The sequence below is a fragment of the Macrobrachium nipponense genome, chromosome 42 (genome assembly GCF_015104395.2).
Source record: "Macrobrachium nipponense isolate FS-2020 chromosome 42, ASM1510439v2, whole genome shotgun sequence".
NCBI lineage: Eukaryota > Metazoa > Arthropoda > Malacostraca > Decapoda > Palaemonidae > Macrobrachium > Macrobrachium nipponense.
This window is the reverse complement of record NC_061103.1, coordinates 21,819,420-21,844,529: the sequence shown is the minus strand read 5'-3', so window position 1 is coordinate 21,844,529 and position 25,110 is coordinate 21,819,420. Positions and strand designations below refer to the sequence as shown.

Here is a 25,110-nt window from a genome sequence, read left to right as displayed (position 1 = left end):
AGTGATCTACAAAACCCCAGACACTCCATTGAAGATGGAAGTGCAATACCAACCGACTTAGCGTATAGATTATCGCAAGTCTAACATTACCTCATAGGGCGCCTTATCATACAAGGCACAAGCCCTAATATTGGTGGCCAGCGTTACCAGAAGAACTCTACAACGTCCTACGAAAGAAAAAACCAGAATAATAAATCATGTATCATAAGAAGTTAACGACGACGGAAGCAGCAGATTCTTCAAGCAACCTAGTATCATCGTTAGTGAGCGACTTCAGAAAACAACAAGAACTCTTTAACGACGACGAAAGCAAGAGATTCGTCAAGCAACTTAGTATCATCGTTTAGTGAATAACTTCAAGAAACAAAACCGACGTGTCCTTTTCCTACGGCAACGGAAACTTCGTCTCTCATTAGAATCATTCAAGAAAACATCGTTAGTGAGCGTTTCCGGCACTGCAAGAAACAAACCGAAGCGTCTGCAGCATCGGATCTTTCAAGGGCTCGAATCATCGAAACAACGCGCACGGGGGAAAACTGAAGCCAAACCAGGTCATCCGCTAAATAGAGAAGGAGGACCAAGGCCGTGTGTCGTTATCGGAACACCGTGACTTCCCACAAAAAGCAAGCTAAGTACAATTTTTATTCATTTGGAGTAACTTTGAGTGTTCCTTTGCAGGTCGAATTTCGTTATTCCTGTGGCTGAAGTTTACTAGACATTCTTAATCTTACTTTTTTACAGAAATTATCTACATCATTGAGATTTCGCTACTGCGAGTTTTTTTATCTTTGAGTGTCTGTTTCCAGAAGTCTACTGAAATATCATAATCATATACTATGTTAATTTTATCATTTTCTTTTGGGTGATTATTAATCCCTTAAGTAACAAATCATATTAAAACAGTGAATATGCGTTTACGCAGTGGACGTCTGTATTTATACAGATGCATGGATAGGGTCGTTAAGCACCGTAGTGATTAGAAAACACACAAAACACAAGTGGAACACCCGTACAAACCTAGATAAATTAGAGGTAACACTATTTCGGGTCATGACAATAAATGCTCCTTTGCAAGGTTCGCCCCGATCGCAGTTTTGCCTTGAGTTTTTTGAGTTATAACAAAATATCGAACCTCAATGACTCAACTCAACTTTAAAAATATGGCTGGATTGCAAGGAATAACATGTCTGTAAAAAACTTTCATCAGGCTAAATGCGGCTGACCAGGATCCCTCACTATTTCAAATTTTAGCAAAGAATGAAGTACAAACAGTTAATATTGTATGCAGTAGTTATAACTTGTCTTATTAGTAATCGCTCAGTTCCTAATAGTTCGTCATTCATTGCTTTATACGTAACCAGCAACATAATGCTAAAAACACACAATACGTTGCCGATGGTAATAAAGAGAAGGATCCCAATTATTACAAAAAGAAATAGAAAACAGTAGCCCGTTCAGAATCAAACAAGCAAACTCGGTGACTGGGTCACCTAGTCAAGCGGTCAAAGGTCAGTCAAAAAAACTGCCGAAGTGTTCAAAGCAAAGCAAATTCCACACAATAAGCGACTCTAGCAGAGTGGGGAAAAAGCGATGTTGGATCATACATCCCAAATACCTTTTTAAAATTAAAAAGGAATTTCCCTATGCATCACACGAGCGTATAAAGTAATCAGAGCAGGTTTTTCGTTTTTTTTTTAATACATAAGTTATTATAAGTAGTGGTGGATTAAGCCCGACTGTACGCGCCGTAAAAATTAGAATATCTTGATTTATTTCATTAGTACACGTATTATCCATGTATTTACGGACTCACCGTCTGTTGTTCGAACTTCCCTAACTGAGAAAGTTCCGGATAAGCGAGCGCTTACAGATACCTCTATAGTATAAAAAACAAAACTTTGATCTGTATCTAGTGCAATTGTAAGATCCATCTAGGGGTATACAAAATATATCTTACATCCTGCAAAATAAGGCGTGTTTATCAAAGGGAAATCCTATAAACCTTCAAACATATTGAAAATCCGTTTGAACAAAATGAGACAGTTAATCAAATATAACTTATATAAAGGAACTATACATTGTCTCATAAAATCGTAACATTGTTCAAATGACCCAACAGAATTCTCCCCACAAACCGCAGTCGCACTTTGCACGCAAAATCTCGAGAAGCATGCACCCTCGAATGTCTTAGTGGCGTGTAAAAAGACTTTGCTGGGAAATGAAATTTTAAATCCTTCCCGGGGGACACTCTGAAATATAACGATTTCCCGCGAACAAAGCCCTAAAAGTATACAATATCGGGATACGGAAGTTATAAATATCGCATTTTTTATTGTTGCTAATTTTTAATCACGCCCAACCGGTCGTGGATGAATTTCTCTGATAATCTATCTAAAGTAATATCCGTAAAGTCATTCAAGCAGAGGTGATTCAGCAGAATTTTTTTTTATCTTTTACCTGAATACCAGGAAGTTTCTCCACTGGCGAGTGATCTCTGGAAAAAAACGGATGTAATTTAACACAAAATACGGTCTAAGGACAAACATAAAGCTATATACGATACCTTCGTGTAGACTCTCAATGAAATTTCAAAAATAGAGATAAATGACGAAGTTGAAAAATGTTAGTAATAGGAGTCATTAGGAAATCAAATAAGCCCATATAATTTTCCCTCAAAATGTCATGCCATAAAAGATCGGATTTCGCGTATCTGCGTAGATTCTGTCGCTTAAACAAGGAAACGACTCCCGATAGTTTCCAGTGCGATGTACCGACGACATCTTATCTCTGTTAGGTTAGAATAAATTTTTTTCACCAACTTGTACTTACTTAAAAGCTTTTTTTTTTTACCAGATACCATTACCTAAGTGATTGTACCTCATACACCGTTTTCAGCACACTCAGGGACATTATCAATTTTTTACGTATGCCTCCGGCTTACGTTGCGCCCCAATTACAATATAGTGTTTGGAGACTTTTAGGGGATAACCTACATGCCTATATGGGATGATCTTGTAATCTTTTCTAATACCTTAGAAGTACATTCACATAAAGTAGAGCTAGTGCTACAGAGACAAAGACAAATAATCTCAGAGTAAAATATCTAAATGAGTTTTTAAAAAACCGAAACATGTTTATCTAGGTTTTATGTGTCTAGTCAAGGTCTTAAAGTGGTCCATGGTAATGGTGTCGGCTATTCATAACTTTCCGGTACCTATTAACGTAAAAGGGGGATACAGCACTTTGGCGCTGTAGTGGGTATTACAATCGTATGTAAAATATGTAACTCTTCAATCATGACAGCTCCTTTAACAGATCTTACGAAGAAGAGCGTAGATTTATTATGGTCTTAAAAAGCATCAACAGGCGTTCGATATCTTAAAAGCGGAATAATTGCAGCTTACCTAACACTTAAAAATCCCTGATTTAAATAAGGAAATTTTTTTTTTATTGCAACAGACGCCTCAGACCAAGGGGGTAAGAGGGATACTACTTCAGTAATATGATAAACAGTTCTTTCCTATAGCTTTTTATTCACGTAAACTAAAGCCCTCTGAAAGTAAATATGCAGTAATAGGCAAGGAAGGGCTAGGTATCTTTAACTAACTAGTACATTTTAAGTTCATAATCTATGGCTATCCTGATAAAGTCCTTACTGAACATGAGTCCTTTACCGAGTTTTTTCAAAGGCTTTAATCACAGTTCCAAAAGGAAAACTCGGTGACAAATGATCATTCAGGTCTTTGGAGCCAAGATAAGATATCTACCTGGTGAAGCAATTATCATAGCTGACGCATTATCCCGCAATCCCGCACCATACAGCAAAGAACCATTAATTAGACTAAAAGATATAGAAACATCCGTACCTATTGTTAAACCGTATCTAAACAAGAAAATTCCTTAACCCAGAGATCGCGAGCATTGAATATCTGGGTTGGAGCGCAGAACTGTTACAAACTGAACAAAGCAAGAGTCAACAGGGGGGGAAACATAAAACTCCCAAAAAACTCCCCCCCCCCCCCCCTCAATTAAAACCACTTTTCGAAAACCCGGAAACAGAGTAAGCAAAACAATAACACCAAACAATAAACACTTCGAAACGGAAACAGGGTCAGCGGCTAAGCAAACCAATAAACACTTCGAGCAGAAACCCTAAAGCAAAAGTATATTTAAAGTATGTGTATCAGAATAATGTAATCAAATGTAATATTATATGTAGGTCTGTGACGAGGTAAACCCGAAGAACACAGCAGATGACTAACGACCAGGTAGTAGTAATAATCTCTTTCATACCAATCGTCCTAAACTGGTTGCATTCCGTCATCCAGGGTTCCTATGATGTCACAGAAAGCCAAATCACTATTTTTACTGGCCTACAGTGCTTACAGATATAAAAAAGCACATAACTGATTGTAACACGTGTCATTGAAAACAAAGGATACACTAAGACACCTGTCAGTTTAGGGGCCTATCCGTGTGCAAAAATCAATCCTTGAAAGAATATACGTAGAATTATTACAGAATTACGAGTCTGACAGAGGGAATAAACACTTCTTAGTGTTAATAGTTCCTTGACCCGTTATATAGAATTAATAGCACTAAAAACAAAAACACCGGCAATTGAGTGCGTTACGAATAATTTATGAGTGCTAAATCTGTAAATATGGAATTCAACACATAATAATCTGTGACTCGGGTGGTGTAAATCAATAATAATCTCCTTAACACGTTGTGAATGAATTCCTTTCCATTAAGAAAACCAATAATATATTTATCACCCAAGAGTCAATCGGTTTTGGTAGAATACCGGATAATTAAATAGGAAGTGTCAATGTCTTACGAGTTACAACTCGTGATGTTGGATCCGGACTGGATTATAGCGGTTCTCGCGGTTTTAAATACCTTTATCATTTATATCTTGTATCTATAGAATTGATGCCGCAAGTAGGCCTTATACGGTACGCCGCTAGAACACTTTTCCACATATTCAAGCCAACCATTAATTTATCAAATATATATAAAAAAATATATAAATAAATAAATATAAAAAATAAGATAAATATGGATACAAGTGGAGTCAATATAATACACTCCGTAAGAAGTCGGAAGGGTTACAAATTATAATAAAAAAGGAATCACGATAAAATCAATAAGCAAAAAACGTAACCATAGATAATTAAATATCCAAATATATATGCGTAAAGATTTGAACTCTAACTTAACGCTTTAGTAATGACAAATAAGCTAAAAGTTCAAACACATATCAAAACCTACTGACATATTGTCTGTCCCGGTGATTTATATTCGTAGTCAATGAAAAAAAACAAAAAAAAAAATTAAAAAAATAAATAAATAAATAAAATAATAAATAAAATAAAAATAAATAAAATAAAATAAAAGAGATTTTAAAAGTCAGGAAGTCTAGAAGTGAAAATGTTATCTATGGAATAATCCTATATGAATCTTATACAGGGCTAATAATATATATAGAATTTGTATGGAAACCTTTTTTCATTAGTTTGAATAAGGAATATTTAATTTAACATAATTACAATTATGCAGATTTCCAGCATGAAACTAATATATTGTTCAATTTTGGTACTGTTTTTTTTCAGACATTCTTCTCATGTGGGTCGAGTATTAAAAAACAAAAAATTTATCCTAAAGTCGTATCTCTTACAGCAAGTAACGTAACTCTTAGCTGGCTGAGAGCAATCTCCTGCCAAGTGACGACGTCATCATTGCCGTATCAGCATTTGTTCCTTTTAACCTCAATAATCTGCTTACACAGGCTTCATCTGTGTGTCGTCTCTGCTTGCAAAAGCAGATTGACTGGAGAAAGGAATGCTTAGCCCGAACTTCTCATGGGCAAGGCAGGACGTTAGGTACAAGTGTCATCGGTGTGCGCAATGCAACTTGCAATCATTTTTAAAATTAATAAACAAAATAAGGAAATAGAATTTCTATAACATCAAAATGAATTAATTTTTTCCGAACCTCATAGACATTTAGAAGTATCACGATATGGATATGGATTATTTACTTGCAACATTAGCTTATTACAATCCAGGTAAATCACATTCATGGGAAAATGTTACATTTTCTTGAAAAACCCAAAGTTTATATAGAAATTAGTTACATAGTGGGTTTTTTCGTTGCATCTCTTACCTATTAATAATGTTTTAAAAGTTAACCTCAGAGGATGCGCACGAGAAAATTGAATATGAAACTTTTGTTAGGGCACATAGGATCAGATTTTATCACAACTTAATTTCAGTTAGCATAGAGAAATACAGAATCATGATTAATCTTCTCTTTGACTCTTATGTTGCCTGGCAATCTTACAAATAGCTCCATTTTCCACTTCTTTGTCTAGTAACTTACTACCAGTAATATCGAATTTTCTTTGAGATTCGTATTGAATATCTGTTTATTTTTTATAATTATGGATATTTTTACAGTCATCATAGACCTGGATAGGTTCACTCATTGTTAATGCCATGGATAAAAAAGTTTGTACAGCGGACTCTTTTGAATTCCAAAATATCAGCGAATTCATGTGGGTTAAGTCTGGTCTAAATGGCTCTCTTCCCTCCCCTGTATTTGGATGTCGTCTGAATTTACTTTGCCCTTGTGACAAGTATAATTTCACTTGCAGGCTGATTAATGGAACCTGGTTACAGTATCCTGCAGTACGAGAGTTTCACATCGCAACTTCAAAAAATCGTTCGTCGCAGCGGACGACTACAGTCAAGTAACAACCGCCTACAATGTGAAAGGAATTTCATGGACTTCTTCGACCGACACCGTATCTCGTCGTTAATCTCGTTTTGATGCGGAACGCTCCAGCGACTGTCGGAATCGACTACGAAAGGGACATACTTCCGACAATTACGACCCGAAGGATATTCAACTCTACTTTGCTGGCGAAGGACTCGTGCTGGGGATGTTTTTTTTATTCATCGCGAACGTAATCGTGTAGCTTAGGATGCAGAGAATAAGTATGAGCGCAAAATGGAACGTTGGACCCGCCCAGGCAAATTTTCCCCTTGTTTTAACCATTGAAAAAGGCCGTTTCATTTGGCTAAAGGTGGTTGTCTGGAACTGTGTAATGGACGAAAAGTGGTTCGAAAGCTAGTTAAATGTGAAGTAGTATAACCTCGGTCATGTATCCTATATATATAAATGATCATAAATAACAGAATCGAAATATATTTTTTGCGTGTACGCACTAGGAATCTATATATAAATGATCATAAATAAACAGAATCGAATATATTCTTTGCGTGTACGCAATAGGAATCTCTATTTAAAGTGCACATATATTAATCATAATTATATTGAATCCATATACATATGTATAAACAATCAGGTAGCCTATAATCAATCTGTTACCTTTTATCATACCAATATCTGCAGTTATATATGGGTTAGTATATTGATTAATGAATCAGATATATAACATTTAGCATAAAAATCAACGAATCAATCAGCATAAACATTAATAATTTTATCAATTCATATGAAATTTTTTATGTTAAAATATGATTTTTATCATGTTAATCTTCATTCTATGCAATTATCAGAGTACATTAGTATTTTCTGTAGCATAAGTATCTTAAAGAGATGAAGTGAAAAACTGTATCATTATCTATCACGTGATCACTATATTTACCATATCATTGTTTTATATTTTATTACTTGAATCATTTCATGTACACCATGAATTTTTTATTTACTGATATATATATATATATATATATATATATATATATATATATATATATATATATATATATATATATATATATATATCACATAGTGTCTGTATCACACTCCTATAAGTCAAATGCAAGTCAGTTTGAGTAATATTCAGTAGCTGGTTTTGGTAGCTGGACCGAGCATAATGTAAGTGTTTTACATAATAACAAAAAATATGGCAATGTTAGTCCATATATATAAAAGATTGCTTGCAGGAATGTGATCAGACTAGAGACGCTAAAGATGACGTATACAATAAGTATGTAGGCTAAGTTGACATGCCGTCATCTGTGGTCATTCATTTGTTTTGAAACAGTCCAAGCTCCCTGCTTGAGACAACTACCCCGACCTATGATTCAAACGGCCTACGTGATCTGTAGCGTGTCTCATTTGATTGTGTGTTCGTATGAAACTATGTCATTGGTATGTATGTTCATATGTTCGAACTACTGTCTATTCCTTCATAACTTGTAACAGAGATGGTAGACGAGGAGAACAGAGTTAGCTATCGTCCTTAGAAGACCTGTACCTCTTTACCTAAGCTTTATCATGTAGAGGAATAGGATTAGCCATCATCATTGGCAGAAGCGATCAAGCTATCGTTATTAGAAGACTTGTACAATCATATCTGATCTTCACCATGTAAAACTTCAGAAGAATATATAATTTTTTATACTTAGTGTTTTCTACAAGAACCTCACCGAACCATGAGTTTAACACATCGTCGTAAAGATAATACCGACTTCGTAAGTGATCTACAAAACCCCAGACACTCCATTGAAGATGGAAGTGCAATACCAACCGACTTAGCGTATAGATTATCGCAAGTCTAACATTACCTCATAGGGCGCCTTATCATACAAGGCACAAGCCCTAATACATGTGGTAAAAAAGAAAAAAAATCTATTCAGCTGAAAACCAAGATGTTATCTAGCTTTGTTTCTGTACTCGTGTCAATAATGTGTGTTCCGTAAGTATTTAATGATTAGCATGTCCTTAAAAGGCCAGTATATGACTAGGATTGAGAAGAGAGAGAGAGAGAGAGAGAGAGAGAATGTCTATAGTTATTACAGAAGGGCACAGAGAGGAGAGGAAAAGAGGGGGGAGAGGTAGATTCCTAACAAGAAGACCAGGGAGAGGAGGAGGAGAAGAGAGAGGAGAGGAGGGGAGAGGAGAGGAAGATGTAGGTATCTACAGAAGCCACAGAGAGAGAGAGAGAGAGAGAGGTGACCATTCACGACATGGGACCATTCTTCCTTGGAATTACGGAATTATCTGGTAAAGAGGGATTTGATTTCAGTTGTAGCAATTCCATGGATAGGTATAGCTACCATGGGCTCCGGGCTTCCCAAAGTAAGCTTCTCTAGGAGTGTGAGCTCTTGGTGACATATTGGCCTATTTGTAAACAACATGAAGAAATTTTGAATTTGACAAGACCAGCGAACGATTCGAACTTTTCATAGAATTTGTTTCACGATGCTTACAATTTCAGGTTAGGTTATAGCGCCTACAAGGTGAACCATTGCTTAGAGCAATCAGTATTTTAAGCAACCTCTCCCTTCTGAGGAATCAGACAGTTTTTGGGAGATATTTTCTTTTTCTAATTTTGCTGACTTACAAAATATTTTCACTCCACGATGAGTCGATTCATGTGAGCGAACAACCTTTCAAATTGTGAATTGCCAAATAAAAAGAAAAAACAAAGATGTCAAGAGCGGCGTTCAGGTTTAGGCGATGTGAAATGAAGTTTATGAAGAATTCCTATCTACTATAACTAGGTTTCTAAAAGTTATTCTGTTTTAGACGAATTTTCATTTTCGCCAAAGACCATAAAAATTTTTTATTTTGACTTCTTTATTTCAGTCGGAGGGAGCAAAATATCCTTAACAGTCGCCCACAGTTCAGCCACTGTCCGGTTTTAACAAAACTGTCATAACATAGTACTATTAGTGTGCACGAACTCCGATGCTTACGTGAGACAGACATGGTGATGCAGTGTTTGTAGGAGTTAGACGTGACGCTGATTAGTTTTCTGGTCGGTAGCACCAGATATGGAAATTTCTTGCATACAGCGTTGAGAGTTGAATAAAGCAGTGGCTAACTACGTAGCTTTTTACCAGCCGATATGTGCATCGAGATTATTTGCACGAGAATTGTGGTGCTCGACTTCAGACAAAGGGTGTGGCTGTGGAATCTAATGGAATATTTTATACATGAACCAGGGTTAACTAGTCGATATAACAGGGAGCAAATGGCAAAGTTTTTTTTTTTTTTTAAGCTTGAAGAACGAACGAATTGTCGAAGTATCGGCGCAACAACAACGAAATCCAAGAGAAACATTGTGCTGAATTGATATTAGCGCGATAGGAATGTCTGTATTTTTTTCCCCTACGTGTTGTGTTGGTGTGTGTGTGTCTGTCTGCGTAACAGCCTTAAAAACTGATTCCTTTGTGGAATGACGAACAGAAAACCTCCTTAGCACGGTAAGTGCATACATGATGAAAATGGTAAACAAAACTGCAAATTTGCAAGCTGGCAATTTGCCAAGTATCGTCGTAAAAACGTCTGTAACAAACCAGACGCAAAATTAAGGGTATATAAAAGAGTGGATTGTTTTCGTAAACGTCATTTCTGTGAATATCTCGAAGACAACAAAATCTGGCTTGCCCATGTGAAATCTACCCAAGGCTGAATAGACTTGCCAACTAGTTTATTTAAACATCCCAGTCTGCGGTTCGTGGGCTCGGTCAGTCACTTTACCTTGGTTATCGAAGTTGTGCAGAGCACCTGTTACTGAGCTGTTAAGACAGGGGTGCAACCATACGTTTCTTTTTACCTTGGTGAGAATTTTGTGCTATTGCTGGTTGCTAAGGTGGTAATTGTGATCTGTGAATGCAACTGAATGTAATAATTAAGTTTGGTTGCCGAAGGATAAGTTTTATTTCTGTGTACTGCATATACGTGTTTCTTTGACTTACAAAGAAAGCGGTAATGCAGTCAAAACGTTAAACTAAAATTGGAAATCTACAATTATGCAACAGTGAACAATCAGAAAAACCCCATTTGTATACATTTGCATTTTCTGGTTCGTATAAAAACCCTGTCTATAGTGACGACTTTTTTTTTTTTGCATGTCTTATAGGCATTTTATACCCATCTTTAACACATGTGCCCGAAGCATGGTGATTGTTTATTTTTTTATCTTATCTGGAAAAAAAAGTTTAAATGCCCCTACCCTAGCATTATTGGAATGTCTGGAAGATCTTCAACTCTTCACCAGCAAGGTAGAGACTTTGTAAGAAAGGAAAAAAATAGTTGATAATTTGATGGTCCAAATATATACAACGTCTTGCAAGTAACATGCAACAAATATTAAAACTGATATCAGATATAAAATTATTTTAGGTACTACCTGCGTTCTAAAAGAGTTGAATACTGTAAATAAAGGCTTTAGGGCATCCGAACGCGAAGAGGCCGAAGTTAGGAATGCTGAAATTGCTACCTTTGGATATTAATATTGTAGGTATTAGCTGATTTATACCACTATGACCTTGAAGCGTCTTGATGAAACGGCAGCTTTTAAGGAATGATTTTGCATGTTAATTCCTGCCTTTATATGAATGTTCGTTTATTTGGACACCGGTCCAAGAGAACCGATGTGTTCGATTCCGACCTATCGTGAAGGCGACCTACTATGCCTATTTTGCCCTTATCTGCTGCGTGACGATGCGTCTTTAGCATTGGTAATCAATGCAAATAACCTTTTAATACGATGACAGTCCTGTTTTTAAAGGATATATTTTGTTGTTGCCAAATGATATTCAAATGAGTCGGCCTACCTAGGTATACCCATCCTTTACCTCGTAAACATTACCTAATGCTAAGGCCAGGCCTATGGCTACCTTCGGGTAGACGTCAGGTTAAGGTCGTTCGCGTCATCGATTCACTTCCCATATCTCCATAACATATTATCAACATGTTAGCCTTAATGCACCAAAAGGACGTGTGTTGTCACTCTCCAGACTTCATCTTGACCCTAAGCAAACATTTTAGCTATTCACTCCAAAGTCAACTTTAGGTCTCCTCTTTAACATATTTAAATATACTTTATTTTTTCTGGTTACATAAGGGTATAACTGCATATTTTGCAAAGACTGTTCTATTATGCAGAATATCACATTAGGAAAGTCTGGAGGAGGTTTTTCATCATCCTCCGGCCAAGGCAGGGTATGGCACCCTAGGACAGTTTAGGTTAAGGTGTAGGTATTTGTTATTTAGAAATAGATCGAATGTGTGCAACCCTTCTGCTCTGTTACCCCCTATCTATAGAGGTAGTGTTGTCAGTGTACTGTAGGCATTACTGAAGGTTCTTTGCAGCGCCCCTGTGAATTTGGTAGGCCTCATATAGCCTAGTCCAATGGTAGTTTACAATCATTAGGCCATTCTTAAATTTGAATCAGATACATATTCACTTTGCTTCCCTAGGCAACAGGAATCTTTCACGTATCTGCACCTGGACTGCACCTTTTTCAAGGCAAGAGGGTAGTACCTATGTTTTAACTACACTAAGGAGCAAATGTAAATGAAAGCACACAGTGTGTGAATGGATTTACAACAGTTGTGAGCAAATTACGACCCTCGGGCCGCTCAAGGAATTCATGAGGCTTTCCTCTTTCAAATTTACTTTACTCAATTTGAAAGAGGGAGGCTATTTTGTCTTTAAAATGTGTTTCATGTGAAGTTACTACTCTTTCAAATAAATGCATTTCATATGAATCTTCTAAAGTACGTTAAAATATTACTAAAAATTACAGTTTTCCTTTAAAAGCCTTGCATTATATCTAGGTATTTTAAATATTAATAATTTTGCTTTTTATACTAAGCGGCCCTATAAAAATGTGAATTTTTGAATGTGGCCCTTGCACTGATAAGTTTACCCACTCAGATATACAAAGTAATAATCAAATTGTAGATGCATAACACCATAAGAAAAAAAAAAAAACTGCTCAGCTAAGCTAACTGGCAGAGCATTACACCAAAGTTGATTAGTCTAGTGAGTGTTTTATACTGATTAACTTTTGTGCAGTAGAAGGGGATGGGAAAGCCCAGTGATATTCAAGTGCACTGTGTTGTAAATTGTACACTGTACAGTGCAGTACATACATATGGTATACACAGTAGCTGTATAAAGTATATATTGCACTTTACATAGAAAGCAAAACCTGGACAAAATGTAAATGGGAGTCTGGGACACATGTTCAGACTTACATTGTACTGCCACTCAATAGTACTAGTAATTTGGCAATTTTCGTGTAATTTTGTTACTCCTGTACATACATAGCATTCATTATACATACACAAATAGTACATTACATACAATACGGTACCTTCAGCTATCTGGTCTTAGGCTAGGGTTAAGAAAAGATTTGGGGGTAGCTTAAAGGGGTTCCTGTATTTATTTTTGGGGCGGGCCTTTCAGATTTGTCCATAAGGGGGTATCCTGTCCATTTGTTGTCTATTGCTCAAAGGCTTGGCCCTAAGGTTGTAGCATAACATTTATTTTCCTCTTTCTTTTTTTATTTTTTTTTTATTACATCTACAACTTATCTTTAGTTCTTTAAAATTTTTAGTTATTGGGGCGACGTACAGAATAGAGATTATTCTGTTTGCTTTATAATTATTTTTACAATATCAAAGTGTTTGCATTTCAGGGAAAGTAGGCAGTTAATGTGCCAATCATAGTATATCATAACCTAACTGTTCCTCTGAGCTTGGGCACCGAACCTTCCCAAGGCCTTTGCTCCTCCTTACACCCCCCCCCCCCCCCTTCCATCCATTACACCCACGACTAGTAATAGTCACAACGCATTGAATGTTCTGATGCCATCTCATCAGATTCTTTATACATGAGTGTATTTTTGGGGAAACTTTAATTACTTATGTTACATAGTATCACAGTGTCTCTTAAAGTAGCTAACCTAAACATTTTGCATTTCCAGTAGGCTAGCTGGAGATTTTACCCTTCTAGACTTTGCCACCAGTCATATTACCGCGGCGTATCCTAAGTGTATTACAGTAAGCACAATATCTTTGTCTGTATTCATTCATGTTCTCATGTGTGGCTCCAGTGTCATGTCATTAAATCAATCATTTGTAAATTAGTTGTGCTTTCCTGTTTGGTTAAAATGGATGTTGGCATTGGTTATAGCGATTGTATTAAAATTTATTGATTTTTAATTCTTTACGAGATATTCGAATCTTGCTTTAATAGGCAATTAGTGTTATTAATTTGGCTTGTTACATTGGTAACTGGTTTAGTACATCATTGTAGAAGAAATTTTAGTAATAGTATTGTCATTATGTAGTTTTGTGGAAGTATTTTTTGTTCCATAATTAGGTGCTGTCTTTCCTAATTAAAGTAACTTCTGTTAGGCAGTGATGAACTATTTTGTTAAACAGCATACTGTGCAGTACTTGTATTTAGATCAGTTCAGCATCCTCCACTTAGGCAGCTTTAGGAGAGGTTTTATAGTTTGTTTGTATGGTGTTTTTACGTTGCATGGAACCAGTGGGTATTAAGCAACGAGGTTTTCTAGTTGAAAAAATGTGGGTTGGAACTTGTTAGATTTTTATGCCAAGAATTATTGTCTGCCTAACTAAAGCTGTTCTGTTAAAATATTCATCTTGCACTTAGTTGTATGTAATATTTTCTGGTTTGTTCATGAAACTTACCTGTCAGATATATATATAGCTGTATTTTCTGAAGTCCGACAGAATTTTAAAAACTTCCGACACACGCAGTGGTCGGCCAGGTGGTTAGTACCCATTCCCGCCGCTGGGAGGCGGGTATCAGGAACCATTCCCATTTTCTATTCATAATTTTTCTGTCGCTGGTGCTGAAAACACCTGTTTTCAGTACCTCCGTCTTAGGATTTTGGAAACTTCATTGCCGCTAAGTATCCTAATTGTCTTTTGATTTATTTACTTGGATTTGTGGGATTTGTGGCTAGGCATACGCTATCTTAAATTGATTTGAATTTGATTCATTTTTGCATAAAATATCTGAATCTAGTTAGGCTAGTTTCAGACGGGGTTGTCTGCAAAGATAGGGTGTGGCTACCGAAAGCTTCGGTAGATCCGCACTTGGTATGTACGAGGGGTATGGGTCTTGCTTCTTTGTTGAGATTTGTCATGTAAGGAGTGTGAGACTTTGTCTATTCCGTAAGGAAGACGTATGATTCGTATGTACGCAATTAATCAGTAAACATGTCTAATTCCGTAAGGAAGACGTATGATTCGTATGTACGCAATTAATCAGTAACAAAAGTCAGGGTAGTGAACCTGCTAACCTTCCTGTAGACTTTATTTTGCCTAACCCTGTAGTATGGCCTACGGGCTATGAATATGTCTACGAGAGGTGCTCGCTCTCCTTCATTGCTGTGAAGTGCTACTTCTGTAATTGTTTCTCCTAACCCTGCAGTGTTGCCTTCGGGCCCTAAGCAGTGTCTGTAGAGGAATTACCCTTTCTCTTATACTCTTTCGATTCGTATCTTAGAATCGAAAGTGCTTGCTTTAGAGAGTAAAAGTGAAGTGCAGAAGTGCAGTGATACCCCTTGTGTAGTGGAGGGTGCGTCAGATCGGCCTCGTTTCGCCTCTAGGCCGGGACCTCTGCTTGACTCCCAGGACCCGGGGAGGGAGCATGTCGAAAGCCTAAGGAGGGTTACAAGGAACCCCCACCGATCTGGCGTGCCTTCGGCAGTTTCTGATGAAAATCCCCAGACTGCCAAAGTGCGTGCGCGTGCACGAATCCTGAAAGATTGCTTCTCGTCCTCCGAAGTGTCCTCCCCATGCAGGGGTTGGAGCTTTCGGAAGGACTCGCGCCCTCTAAATAGAAGCTTTATAGAAGAGGACGCTTCACGTCCTCTCTCTCTCTCTCGTTATGCGTTTCAGTGAGAAGTAAGAAGGCGAACGTCGCCTGAACTCGTGTCCGTCTTTCCACCGAGAAATACGTAAAAGAAGTCATAGTAGCAGGAAGCTTTGAGAGCGGACGCCCGGGACGCTCGGATGGACTCCAGGCGCGCGCGGGTGCACGGCCCAAAGTGCCGCGCCAGTGGGGACGCCGAGGGGGCGCCGCTCCAGTGGACGCCGAGTGGCGTGCTCCAGTGGACGCCGAGCGCGCTCCAGTGGACGCCGAGCGCGCGCCAGTGGACGCCGAGCGTGCACCAGCGCACGCCAGGTGTGGGTCGCCTGGCTGAACGTTTCTGTTGAACTCTTCAAGCTCTTGTTTCAAGAATTATGTGCCTAAAGAATGTTTACCATCTACCTCCGGTGATACCTTCTACCTCACCTGCAAAGAATGTGAAGTAGGCAGTGCTTCGGAGGAAGTTTAAAGTGAACAGACTTCTTCTTCTTCGAAACCCAGCAAGACATCGGGTTTCGTGAATTCAAGAGGTCTCTGTCAATTAATATTGCTTTTCGCATAGGTGGATGGAGTTAAGGAAAGCTCAAGGGAAGATCTCGTTTGCTCTACCGCAACCTTTGCCATTCGGCCAATAAATTTAAGTTGCCACTACCGCAGTCAAGACTTTGCGATAAGGCAGTTACGGGTTATGTAAGGCTCGATGTCCTGCACGTCAGGACTCTCGGCAACGTTCAGTGGGATTCTTGCAAAGGCACTCATCAAAAAGGACGCTCTTCAGGAAAGCGCAAGACAGGACTTCCTTTGCCATACTGCCAATAAATTTTAAGCTTTAGCAGGCATTAGTTGTGATACGGGAGAGGAAGCTGGTTGGAGAGTTTCTTCCTCTTCCCAGGATAATTTTGCAAGCTTTTTAGCCCATCTGAAAGGGTTTTTCAGATGATAGATTTTTTTGTTAGTTTCTAGTCGGGACTACGCTGCCGAATTGAACATCGTCGTTCTACCTGCCGTAAGCCCAGTCTCTTAACAGGATTCTTGCCCCTTCCTCGTTTGAGACGGGAATCGAAAAAATTAAAATGCTTGACTCCCTGGATTACGTTTTGTCAATTCAGTGACTTTCCCCCATTGACAATATACTTTTCGTTTTGTCAAGTAAGTGGGTATCACCTCATTGACAAAATATCTCTTTGTCCCGTAAATGGGTTAGTTCTCATTGACAAACATCTCATTAACTTGATATTGCGTAAGCGAATAAGCTCTTATTGACAAGATTCGGAAGAGCTCTCATTCGTCATTCGCAGACTCGTACAAGAAATAGACTTGTAGACTACGTCAATGAACGCTTATGTCCAGTAACATAAGAAGCTTGAGCTGACTGCTTCGATTCTCTTAAGTTTTGTTCATGAAAACTTGCCTGTCAGATATGTATGTAGCTGTATTTCCGAATTCAGCTATATATATGTCTGCCAGGTAAGTTATGAACAAACTTTATTGTGATATAATTTCATAGTTTTGCCTTGCGTTATTTTACTTCTGGTTGGTTCAAGTCATATACGCTTGCTGTAGTTACCTCTTCGGATGGCAACCGAGAGGTCTATTGTCTATTTTAAAGGACATTTAATCGTACTCCCTGCAGCCTTCCAGGAGTTTCCGATTTATCTTTTACCGTTGTATGGTAGTGTTCTGACGACACAAACGCATCTATATATTTAGCGTTTTCTGTTTTCGCTTAAATATACCAGCTGAGAGTCTTTCGGCTCAAAAAATAACGGACCTATTTCTTCGTAGAATAGGGTAGCTGGCAACCCAGACATAAAGTTAAGAGACGACGTTCGTAAGCTGCTGGCTGCTGCTGTCACGCTGTGTCTGTCTTCCAGTCCAACCGAGCCAGTAACAGATCGGGCGCTGTCATGCGCCGTAGGTTACGTCTCTCTCTCCTGCGGGATTGACTGACTAACCGTATCTCTGTGCTGGCGGTTACGTCTCTCCTGCGGGATTGACTGACTAACTGTAACTCTGCCCTACAATCACGGACTTTAGCCTAAGATTGAGGGGATTTCTTACGTGAATGAATAAACGTTGCATTCGTTTTGCCTTACTATGTTCAACAGAGTTATCTCTTAATCCTTTCGGTGCTCGTTACCGCACGGTATAGAACTACGAGTCTACCGCAACATTGCACTTTTTATATGCTCTCCTGCTTAGGCAAAGCGCAGCCTTATTAGGGAAGTAAGCATACTCGGGGAGGGAATGGATGAGCTTGCTGGGGACCATTTCCTTCCTGAAGAAGTTTGTTTCCCCGAATAGACTGCAATTCAGACCACAGTTTTTCCTACCGGGAAACTGAAATATTATTCAAGATCTAGGAATGATTCTGAACATCTCTCAGTGTGTTTATCACCTGAGGTGATAGAAAGAAGTGGCCGGACATCTGGATAGGGTTTTCAGATGTCCTGGATCTTAATCTGAAAGAAGTAAAAGCGATTCGGTAGTCCCTCCAGTCCTCGTAACGAGTTTTGGGAACTGTGGTCCAGATCAACTCTGATATTCCACAGCTCTCTCATATCTTAAGAAGTATCTTCTCTCGGTCCCTGTTCGAGTTTACGAGAAAGCCTATTATAACAACAAGCGTAGAATGTAATGATCCTCTAGAGGTTCGTTACCGGATTGCGAAAGTCCGTACGAATCGTACTCGATCGACGCAGCAACTATTGACTTCCGAGTGGAATCTTTCTTTAGAAGTAAGTTGAGAGTTGTGGAGACTTTAGGGACGCCCTTTCATTCTTCTCTTCGATATGTTGAGGACGAAGAGGCTTCTTCTTCTCTGCTCCCTTATTCTCGATCCGGGATCGGTACCATTAAACGCCCATCCTATGATATTGAACGGGGATGGATATTTAGTCTCTTTTCCCCTTTTTTCAATCGCTTAGGAAATGTAATAAGAGGATTTATGACGTCACAGGGAGCGACAATGACGCTGATCGCCCCATGTTGGCCTTCAGGATCCCTGGATTCACAGAGGTCACATACTTCCTAGTTCACTTTCCAAGGACCTTTTCCGAGAGAGTCGGTCTACTCTAACTCGAAAGGTACCTATAAACCTCTCCGCTCTGAGTCTTGACTACGTTCAGGCTATCGAGATGTTGACAGGAATAAGATTACCGTCTTCCATTTCCGTCTGAAGAATGGGATAAGCTGGCAGTCACAACTATTAAAGAATACGCAAATATGTTGTTGACGGCCTTTGGGCTCAGAGATTTGCGTCTGTCAAACAACAAAGCCCTTCACGATCTTTGAGTTCTGTGGAATCTCGAACCTCGCTCACCATCTACTTTTTGTCTCACTGTTTTCTCGGAGTCAGACACTCGTGCGAGATCAGGCGACATATAGTAGCCCTGAGTTTCTTGTTGACGAAGTCGGTTGCGTTTTATACACCCCCGATGATCGTGTAACATGAGACCAGGTTGGACTGTCAGGCATTCTTCCTTCGGGACTGAATCGCCTTTTTGCTCCTCGCTCCTTTCTCCTGGCACCAGAAGCAACTCGAGTCAGGAGTTGATTCGCTGACGACGTTGGGTTGCGTTGATACACCACCAAGGTTTGCTTAGATTGAATCGCCCAGGCAGTCCAGAACACTCATCCTTCAGCGAAGAATAGTGCCTTATGGTCTTCAGGGTACAGCCTTGCTGTCCTTGATTCGTCTGACTGGTCAACTGGTCGGTCACCTGACTTTAGTACAGACGGACTGACTGTGCATGTCCAGATCGAAGCTTTCAATATGGAACTTAGACGTAGTCTGAAGTTCTTGATGTCAAAGCATTCGAACCTCTCCTACCTGTTAACTTCTTGCATGTGATCAGGAAGGCCTTCTTCTAACCACCCTAGATACGACAAAGAGGGTTAGTGAGATTTTAAGCCATCGTCACAAGTTTTGGCTTTAGAGAACACAAGGCGGTGTGCTCTCTAACCCTTCCGTTGTGGCCTAAGAATGGTAACCCGTTTTGTCCTTGGGCCAGGAGCTTGGAAGCAAAGGATGGCACAAGTTAGCAGGAGCCAGAGAGAGTCCTGTGCCCTGTCGGGTCTCTCAAGTTTTATCTACATAAAACTCAAGAAAGTCGAAGTCAATCGGGCAATCTGCAGTGTTCCGAAAAAGACCAGACTTGCCCATATCGAAGAACAGCCTGGCTTTAGTGTTAAGGAGTTCTTTCAAAAATGCTCCTTCATTGTGTTTGCACAAAGATTTGAAATCTTTTATTCTGAATGCTCACGAGGTGAGGGCGCGGCCTCGGAAGCATTTCAACAGAGCATGGCACTCAGCAACATCCTGAGTACCATGTTTTAGCGAAGCAACTCTGTGTTCACTTCACACTCCCTGCGAGATGTGAAGATGGCATATGAGATCTGCTGCTCGCTAGGGCCATACGTGTCTGCAGACACAATCTTGGGGGCAAGAAGTACCACTCATCCTATCCTGTAGAAAATGGTAGGAAGAGCTCTTAATTTAGTTGTTGAGTCGCCGACAACGGCAGACTTCTTAACTCTAAGCCTTAGTTAACAACAAACCTTAACTTTGGCTAGGTTGGTCAGGTGGTGATATATATATTTATATATATATATATTTTATTTTACTTCTTAGCCCTCATGGTATGGTCAATTATGGTCTAGTCACGTCGTGGTCTCGCCCCTGTTGACAGATCATCTGGAGTGCAACCAGCTATATAGGTCTCTACCTCGCTGGCAACTCTAGTAGCACAAGCAGACTTACGTGGCAGTAACCACGAAGCCAGCTATGCTAACAGGTGGAACCAAGATGTAAATCATCTGCATGCATTTGTTTCCCAAAATCCTTCTATTCTGTCCCTTCCCACCTCCAAAGGTGGGATTCAGCTATATATATATCTGACAGGTAAGTTTCATGAACAAAATGATATTGTTATGATACAATAAAGTTTGTTCATACTTACCTGGCAGATATATATAATCAAGTACCCACCCACCTCCCCTCAGGGGACAGTGGAAATAAAAATTATGAATAGAAAATGGGAATGGTTCCTGATACCCGCCTCCCAGCGGCGGGAATGGGTACTAACCACCTGGCCGACCACTGCGTGTGTCGGAAGTTTTTAAAATTCTGTCGGACTTCAGAAAATACAGCTATATATATATCTGCCAGGTAAGTATGAACAAACTTTATTGTATCATAACAATATCATATTTATTAGCAGTAAGTAAAATTCTTGTGACATTCGTGTTTTGTAAAAAAAAAAAAAAAAAAAAAAAAAAAAAAAAAAAAAAATTATGTTTAGTTGTAAGAAATTAAAATTGTTTTCAGAAATAGTTGATCTAAAGGGAACCTGTGATGGCATTACGCAATTTAGTAGATGCTCAGTGTGGTGAGGGCAATGCCCTCGTTCGCCTGACCCAACATGTGATACGTGATAAAGCACTGGCTGATGAGGGACTAGGCTGGCATCATCGGCATCCCCTTTCACAAGGTACAGTTTGGAAGTTTTCTTTAATTAAAATTTGTAACCGTACCAATTGTCAATTTTGAACATTATTCAACCCCATTACACTCTATGTTGTCAGCGGTTATTTCTCGTTCTTTTGTATTAACGATTATCGTTCATAATTGCTGCTTAAGCCATGCTATTATACTGTATACAATTCTTTGTGCAGGGGGTGCTTATAAAACTCAGTATGGGCCTACCATAGAAGGAGACCAGTTGGTTGAAGAATTCATGACCGAAACACAAGCAGCTGCTGCAGCAGCTCCCCAGGCATTTAGAATGGATTCACTTCTACAGGTATGAGGTCTATGATTCTGTTTAGTAGTACTTTTCGTTGTACTTTTATACCTCATATAAAAATTATTGTGTAGAATAAGTTTTATTTTTAGATTGATTGCAACCTTGCAAGTGGATTTAGTTATTGTGAATCAACCAGTCTTTATTTTCAGTAGTGAGATTACCTTGTACCATTATCTGTAGCTTCTTTTTTTTTTTATTACAGTTCACTGCATTTGAAAGTAAATGCACTATGATTTTTATTTCTTTTGCAGCTGTGCGTCTTCTTCTTCTTTCCCACTGTTATCCCTACATTAAGTGGTCGATTACCTGATGCGCCTTCTCCACTGCCTTCTATCAAAGGCAGCATCCTCCACCAAACCTCTTCTTTACATATCTTCCTTCACTTTATCTTGACATCTTTATCTAGGCTCTCGATCTTCTTCCTCTGACAGGTTCTTCCCAAGCCCTCTTCATTACCTCTTCATCCATCCTCAACACATGCCCACACCATCACAATCGTGACCTGTTATCAGCTCTTTTAACTTTACTAAGCCTCCTCTTCTTATTTCATCTTTTTCCAATGTCTCAAGCAGTGATATTCCCATAATCCACCTGAGCATTCTCATCTCCCTTCTCTCAAGCTTTACTTCCTCTTTTCTTCTTAGAAGCCCAAGTTTCCAATCCATACATTAACACTGGTCTCATCACTGTGCTATAGATCTTGACTTTTAGCTTGATTGGTATTTTCTTATCACATACAACTCCAGCTACATCTCTCCACTTCCTGTATGCCGCTTTATCCTACCACCCACTTTCTGCCTCACATCCGCCCTGTAGCTTAAAGTAGATCCTAAGTATTTAAACTTTTCTGCCTGTTTTATAATCAAGCCTCTTCTTTCTTGTATTACATTTTGTCTCCATCTTCTCTACTGCTCACCAAAACCTGTTTTATTCACATTCACCCTTAAGCCACCTCTCTCTAAGGACTCCTGCCACTCTCCAACCTTCCTCTGTAGGTCCTCCTCATGTTCAGGAGCAAACACCAGATCACTGGCATACAGCTCCCACAGCACTTCATTCCTGATCTCTTCACTCAACACATCCCATGACCAGCACAAATAAAAATGGGCTTAATGCTGACCCCTGGAGTAATTTAACACTAACTTCAAAGTGTTGTGTTTTCCCATCTGCTGTTATTACTTTTGTGCTCGTTCTTTAATACATCATCTCAACCTGTCTAACCAACTTTTCTGGGACTTAACTCTTCCTCAAACACCAAAACATCACTTCTCTTGGGATTCTATTGTATGCTTTCTCTAGGTTTATAAATGCACAATAAAGCTCCTGGTGTCCTCTAGCCTCTTTTCTTCTTGTAGCTGTCTTACTATGAAAGATGGCATCCGCCGTCCCTCTACCTCATGAATCCATACTGCTGTTTCCCGATCTTTACACTTTTAATCACTCTTGCAGTATCCTTTCTAAAACTTTCAATCAATGCTCTGTTAGTTTAATTCCCTTGTAGTTATTACAATCCATAACATCTCCCTTCTGCTTGTACATATATATACATGTATACCATTAGACTCTCCTCTCAGTCCCTTGGCATATCTTCCTCTTCCCATATAGCTTTTAATAAAGCCAGCATCCATTTCACCCCCTCTTTACCTAGTAATTTGATCATTTCAATTTGGAACTCCGATGGACCTGGTGCTTTACCATTCTTCATTTTACTCAATGCTGTCTTCACTTCTCTATCCTGTATCTCCATCACTGGTCTCTCCACCCTCTGTGCTTCCCCCATCTCCTCTCTCAGTATTAAAAGTTGTTCAAAATACTCTCTCCATCTCTTCTTAATATCTTCATCCCTATACAATATATTTCCATCTATCCTTAATGACACCCAATTCTTATAAGCTGTGTGTATAGCACTATAAAGTTCTTGAAATCTTGAGTATAGTAAACTGTACAACACCAAGATGGTCGCAGTTGCACATTACAAAATAGATATTGAAATTGTACGACGCTTTTATTGACATCATTGGTTTATTGTTTCTGTTTTTCTAGGAAATGCGTGAAATAGAAAGTATGCGTGCTCGAGCTGGTCCATTACGAGGTCCTGGTATTGCAGATTTGGCCTCTGAAGCTGGGACTTGGGCTGAAGAATATCTTGCATCAGAAACACATGTTCAGGTGGGTTTTATAAGTAAATGCTCTTGTATTACTTCAGTGTCCTCATTTTACACACACACTTTATGTTGATTGTCACCTGAGGAACATTTTCAATTATTACCTGAAAAATATTGAAATTAGGGTTTCTTATTTCTGGGAAATTTATTCATATAGTATATATGTACATTGATATATGTATGCTGACACCTTGTTTGTTTAAACTGAGGAGAAATAAACATCCAGTGGTGTTTTCATTGTTGCCCTTGGTATTTTGCAGTCAGAGGATGAGCTAGTGTAATTTTGTTATTTCAGGAAATTGGCCCTGGTAGTGACTGGACAAAGGAGTTTGTCGAGCATCAAAATGGTTTAACTTCTCCAGATATAATCACAGACAATGATACACGCTGGGCACATGAATACCTCAATGAAAACTTTCTGTAAGCACCTTGGTGTATGTCATGTTTTTGTTTCTAAAACTTGTCACTTGGGGGGGGGGGGGGACCAGCTAATAAATTTTGATAATGCAGTGGGAGACTCTGTTGGCTATCATGCCTAATTTTTTTGTTTTGACAGAGATGAGGCATCCAGTACAGAAGCCAGTAAATGGGTTGGAGGAGTACAATCCGCAAGAAGATTCTGAATTTCTCGGCTTAAAAACAGCTAAGAAACTGTTAGGAACTGTTGACGATCCAAAGTTTCACAACACTGAAGTAGGTATTTTTTTGCTTGCAGATATCAACAATCATTTTACTTACAAATTTGTTAAACTTTGACCAAGGTAAATGGTGCAGTATTAGTAGAAATGATATATGTATTTGTTATATGAAATAATGTATGTTGGATATTTGTGATGACTAGAAAAATAATTATTATTATTTTTAAAATAGGTAGGTAAGTAGGTAGAAGACTCTCCTTCCAATAAGTAGAATTAAAGGGTTTTGCTGCTAGAGCTGCATTTAATTTGTATAAAATAATTTAATTCTTTCCTTGTAATTGCTTACTATATTCTGCCAGTGCCTCTCCTATATTCATCATATCATTGTAGAAGCAGATATAAACAATCATTGATGGGAATTCTTTTCTTAAAAAAAATGTAATATACATCCAAGTTGGAAGGTAACTGGAATGTCTATGATGAGTAAGTCATAAGCTTGGCATTAAAGTAAGGCACAAGTCATCCAGGGTCTTTTTGTTTTGTGGATAATTAGTTTTTTGAGCAAATTCTAGGTCGCACTTCACTCAGGCTCTGCTGAGCATGATAATGCCTGAAGACAAGCATAGACTTATCTGCAATGGTATATGCCAGACTCACTATTGCAGGTCAGTTCAATCTTCTGGTGTGATTATGCACGGATGTGCCCGAGCAAAATGTGGACTAGAACTCGCTCTAAAAACTACTTAACAAGGATTAACTTGAAGGAGAAAAAGTCCCCCAGACAGCCTACTCCTAAGTTCCTCATGAACATCAATTAT

The 25,110-nt window shown here is 38.8% G+C and overlaps 2 protein-coding genes across 2 annotated transcripts in view; both read left to right on the top strand.

Annotated features, from left to right (window-relative positions):
* Positions 1-11,206: 11,206 nt before the first annotated feature.
* On the top strand, positions 11,207-25,039 carry LOC135213294 (peroxisomal targeting signal 1 receptor-like). The gene is made up of 7 exons (XM_064247275.1): positions 11,207-11,280; positions 13,761-13,836; positions 21,012-21,174; positions 21,359-21,486; positions 23,533-23,658; positions 23,950-24,074; positions 24,865-25,039. The coding sequence occupies exons 3-7, from the start codon at positions 21,039-21,041 to the stop codon at positions 25,037-25,039; spliced, it is 690 nt and encodes a 229-aa protein (XP_064103345.1). The 5' UTR covers positions 11,207-11,280; positions 13,761-13,836; positions 21,012-21,038.
* The window catches only part of LOC135213020 (peroxisomal targeting signal 1 receptor-like), a gene marked incomplete in the record, with an annotated part of 149,154 nt that continues 148,334 nt past the window's right edge, over positions 24,291-25,110 (top strand). The window contains 1 exon segment of the mRNA XM_064246826.1: positions 24,291-24,347.

Coding starts and splice junctions, on each gene's coding strand:
- LOC135213294 (XM_064247275.1), top strand. CDS start 21,039: ATGGCATTACGCAATTTAGTAGATGCTCAGTGTGGTGAGGGCAATGCC. Junction 21,175..21,358: donor TCGGCATCCCCTTTCACAAG/GTACAGTTTGGA, acceptor TTCTTTGTGCAG/GGGGTGCTTATAAAACTCAG. Junction 21,487..23,532: donor GAATGGATTCACTTCTACAG/GTATGAGGTCTA, acceptor CTGTTTTTCTAG/GAAATGCGTGAAATAGAAAG.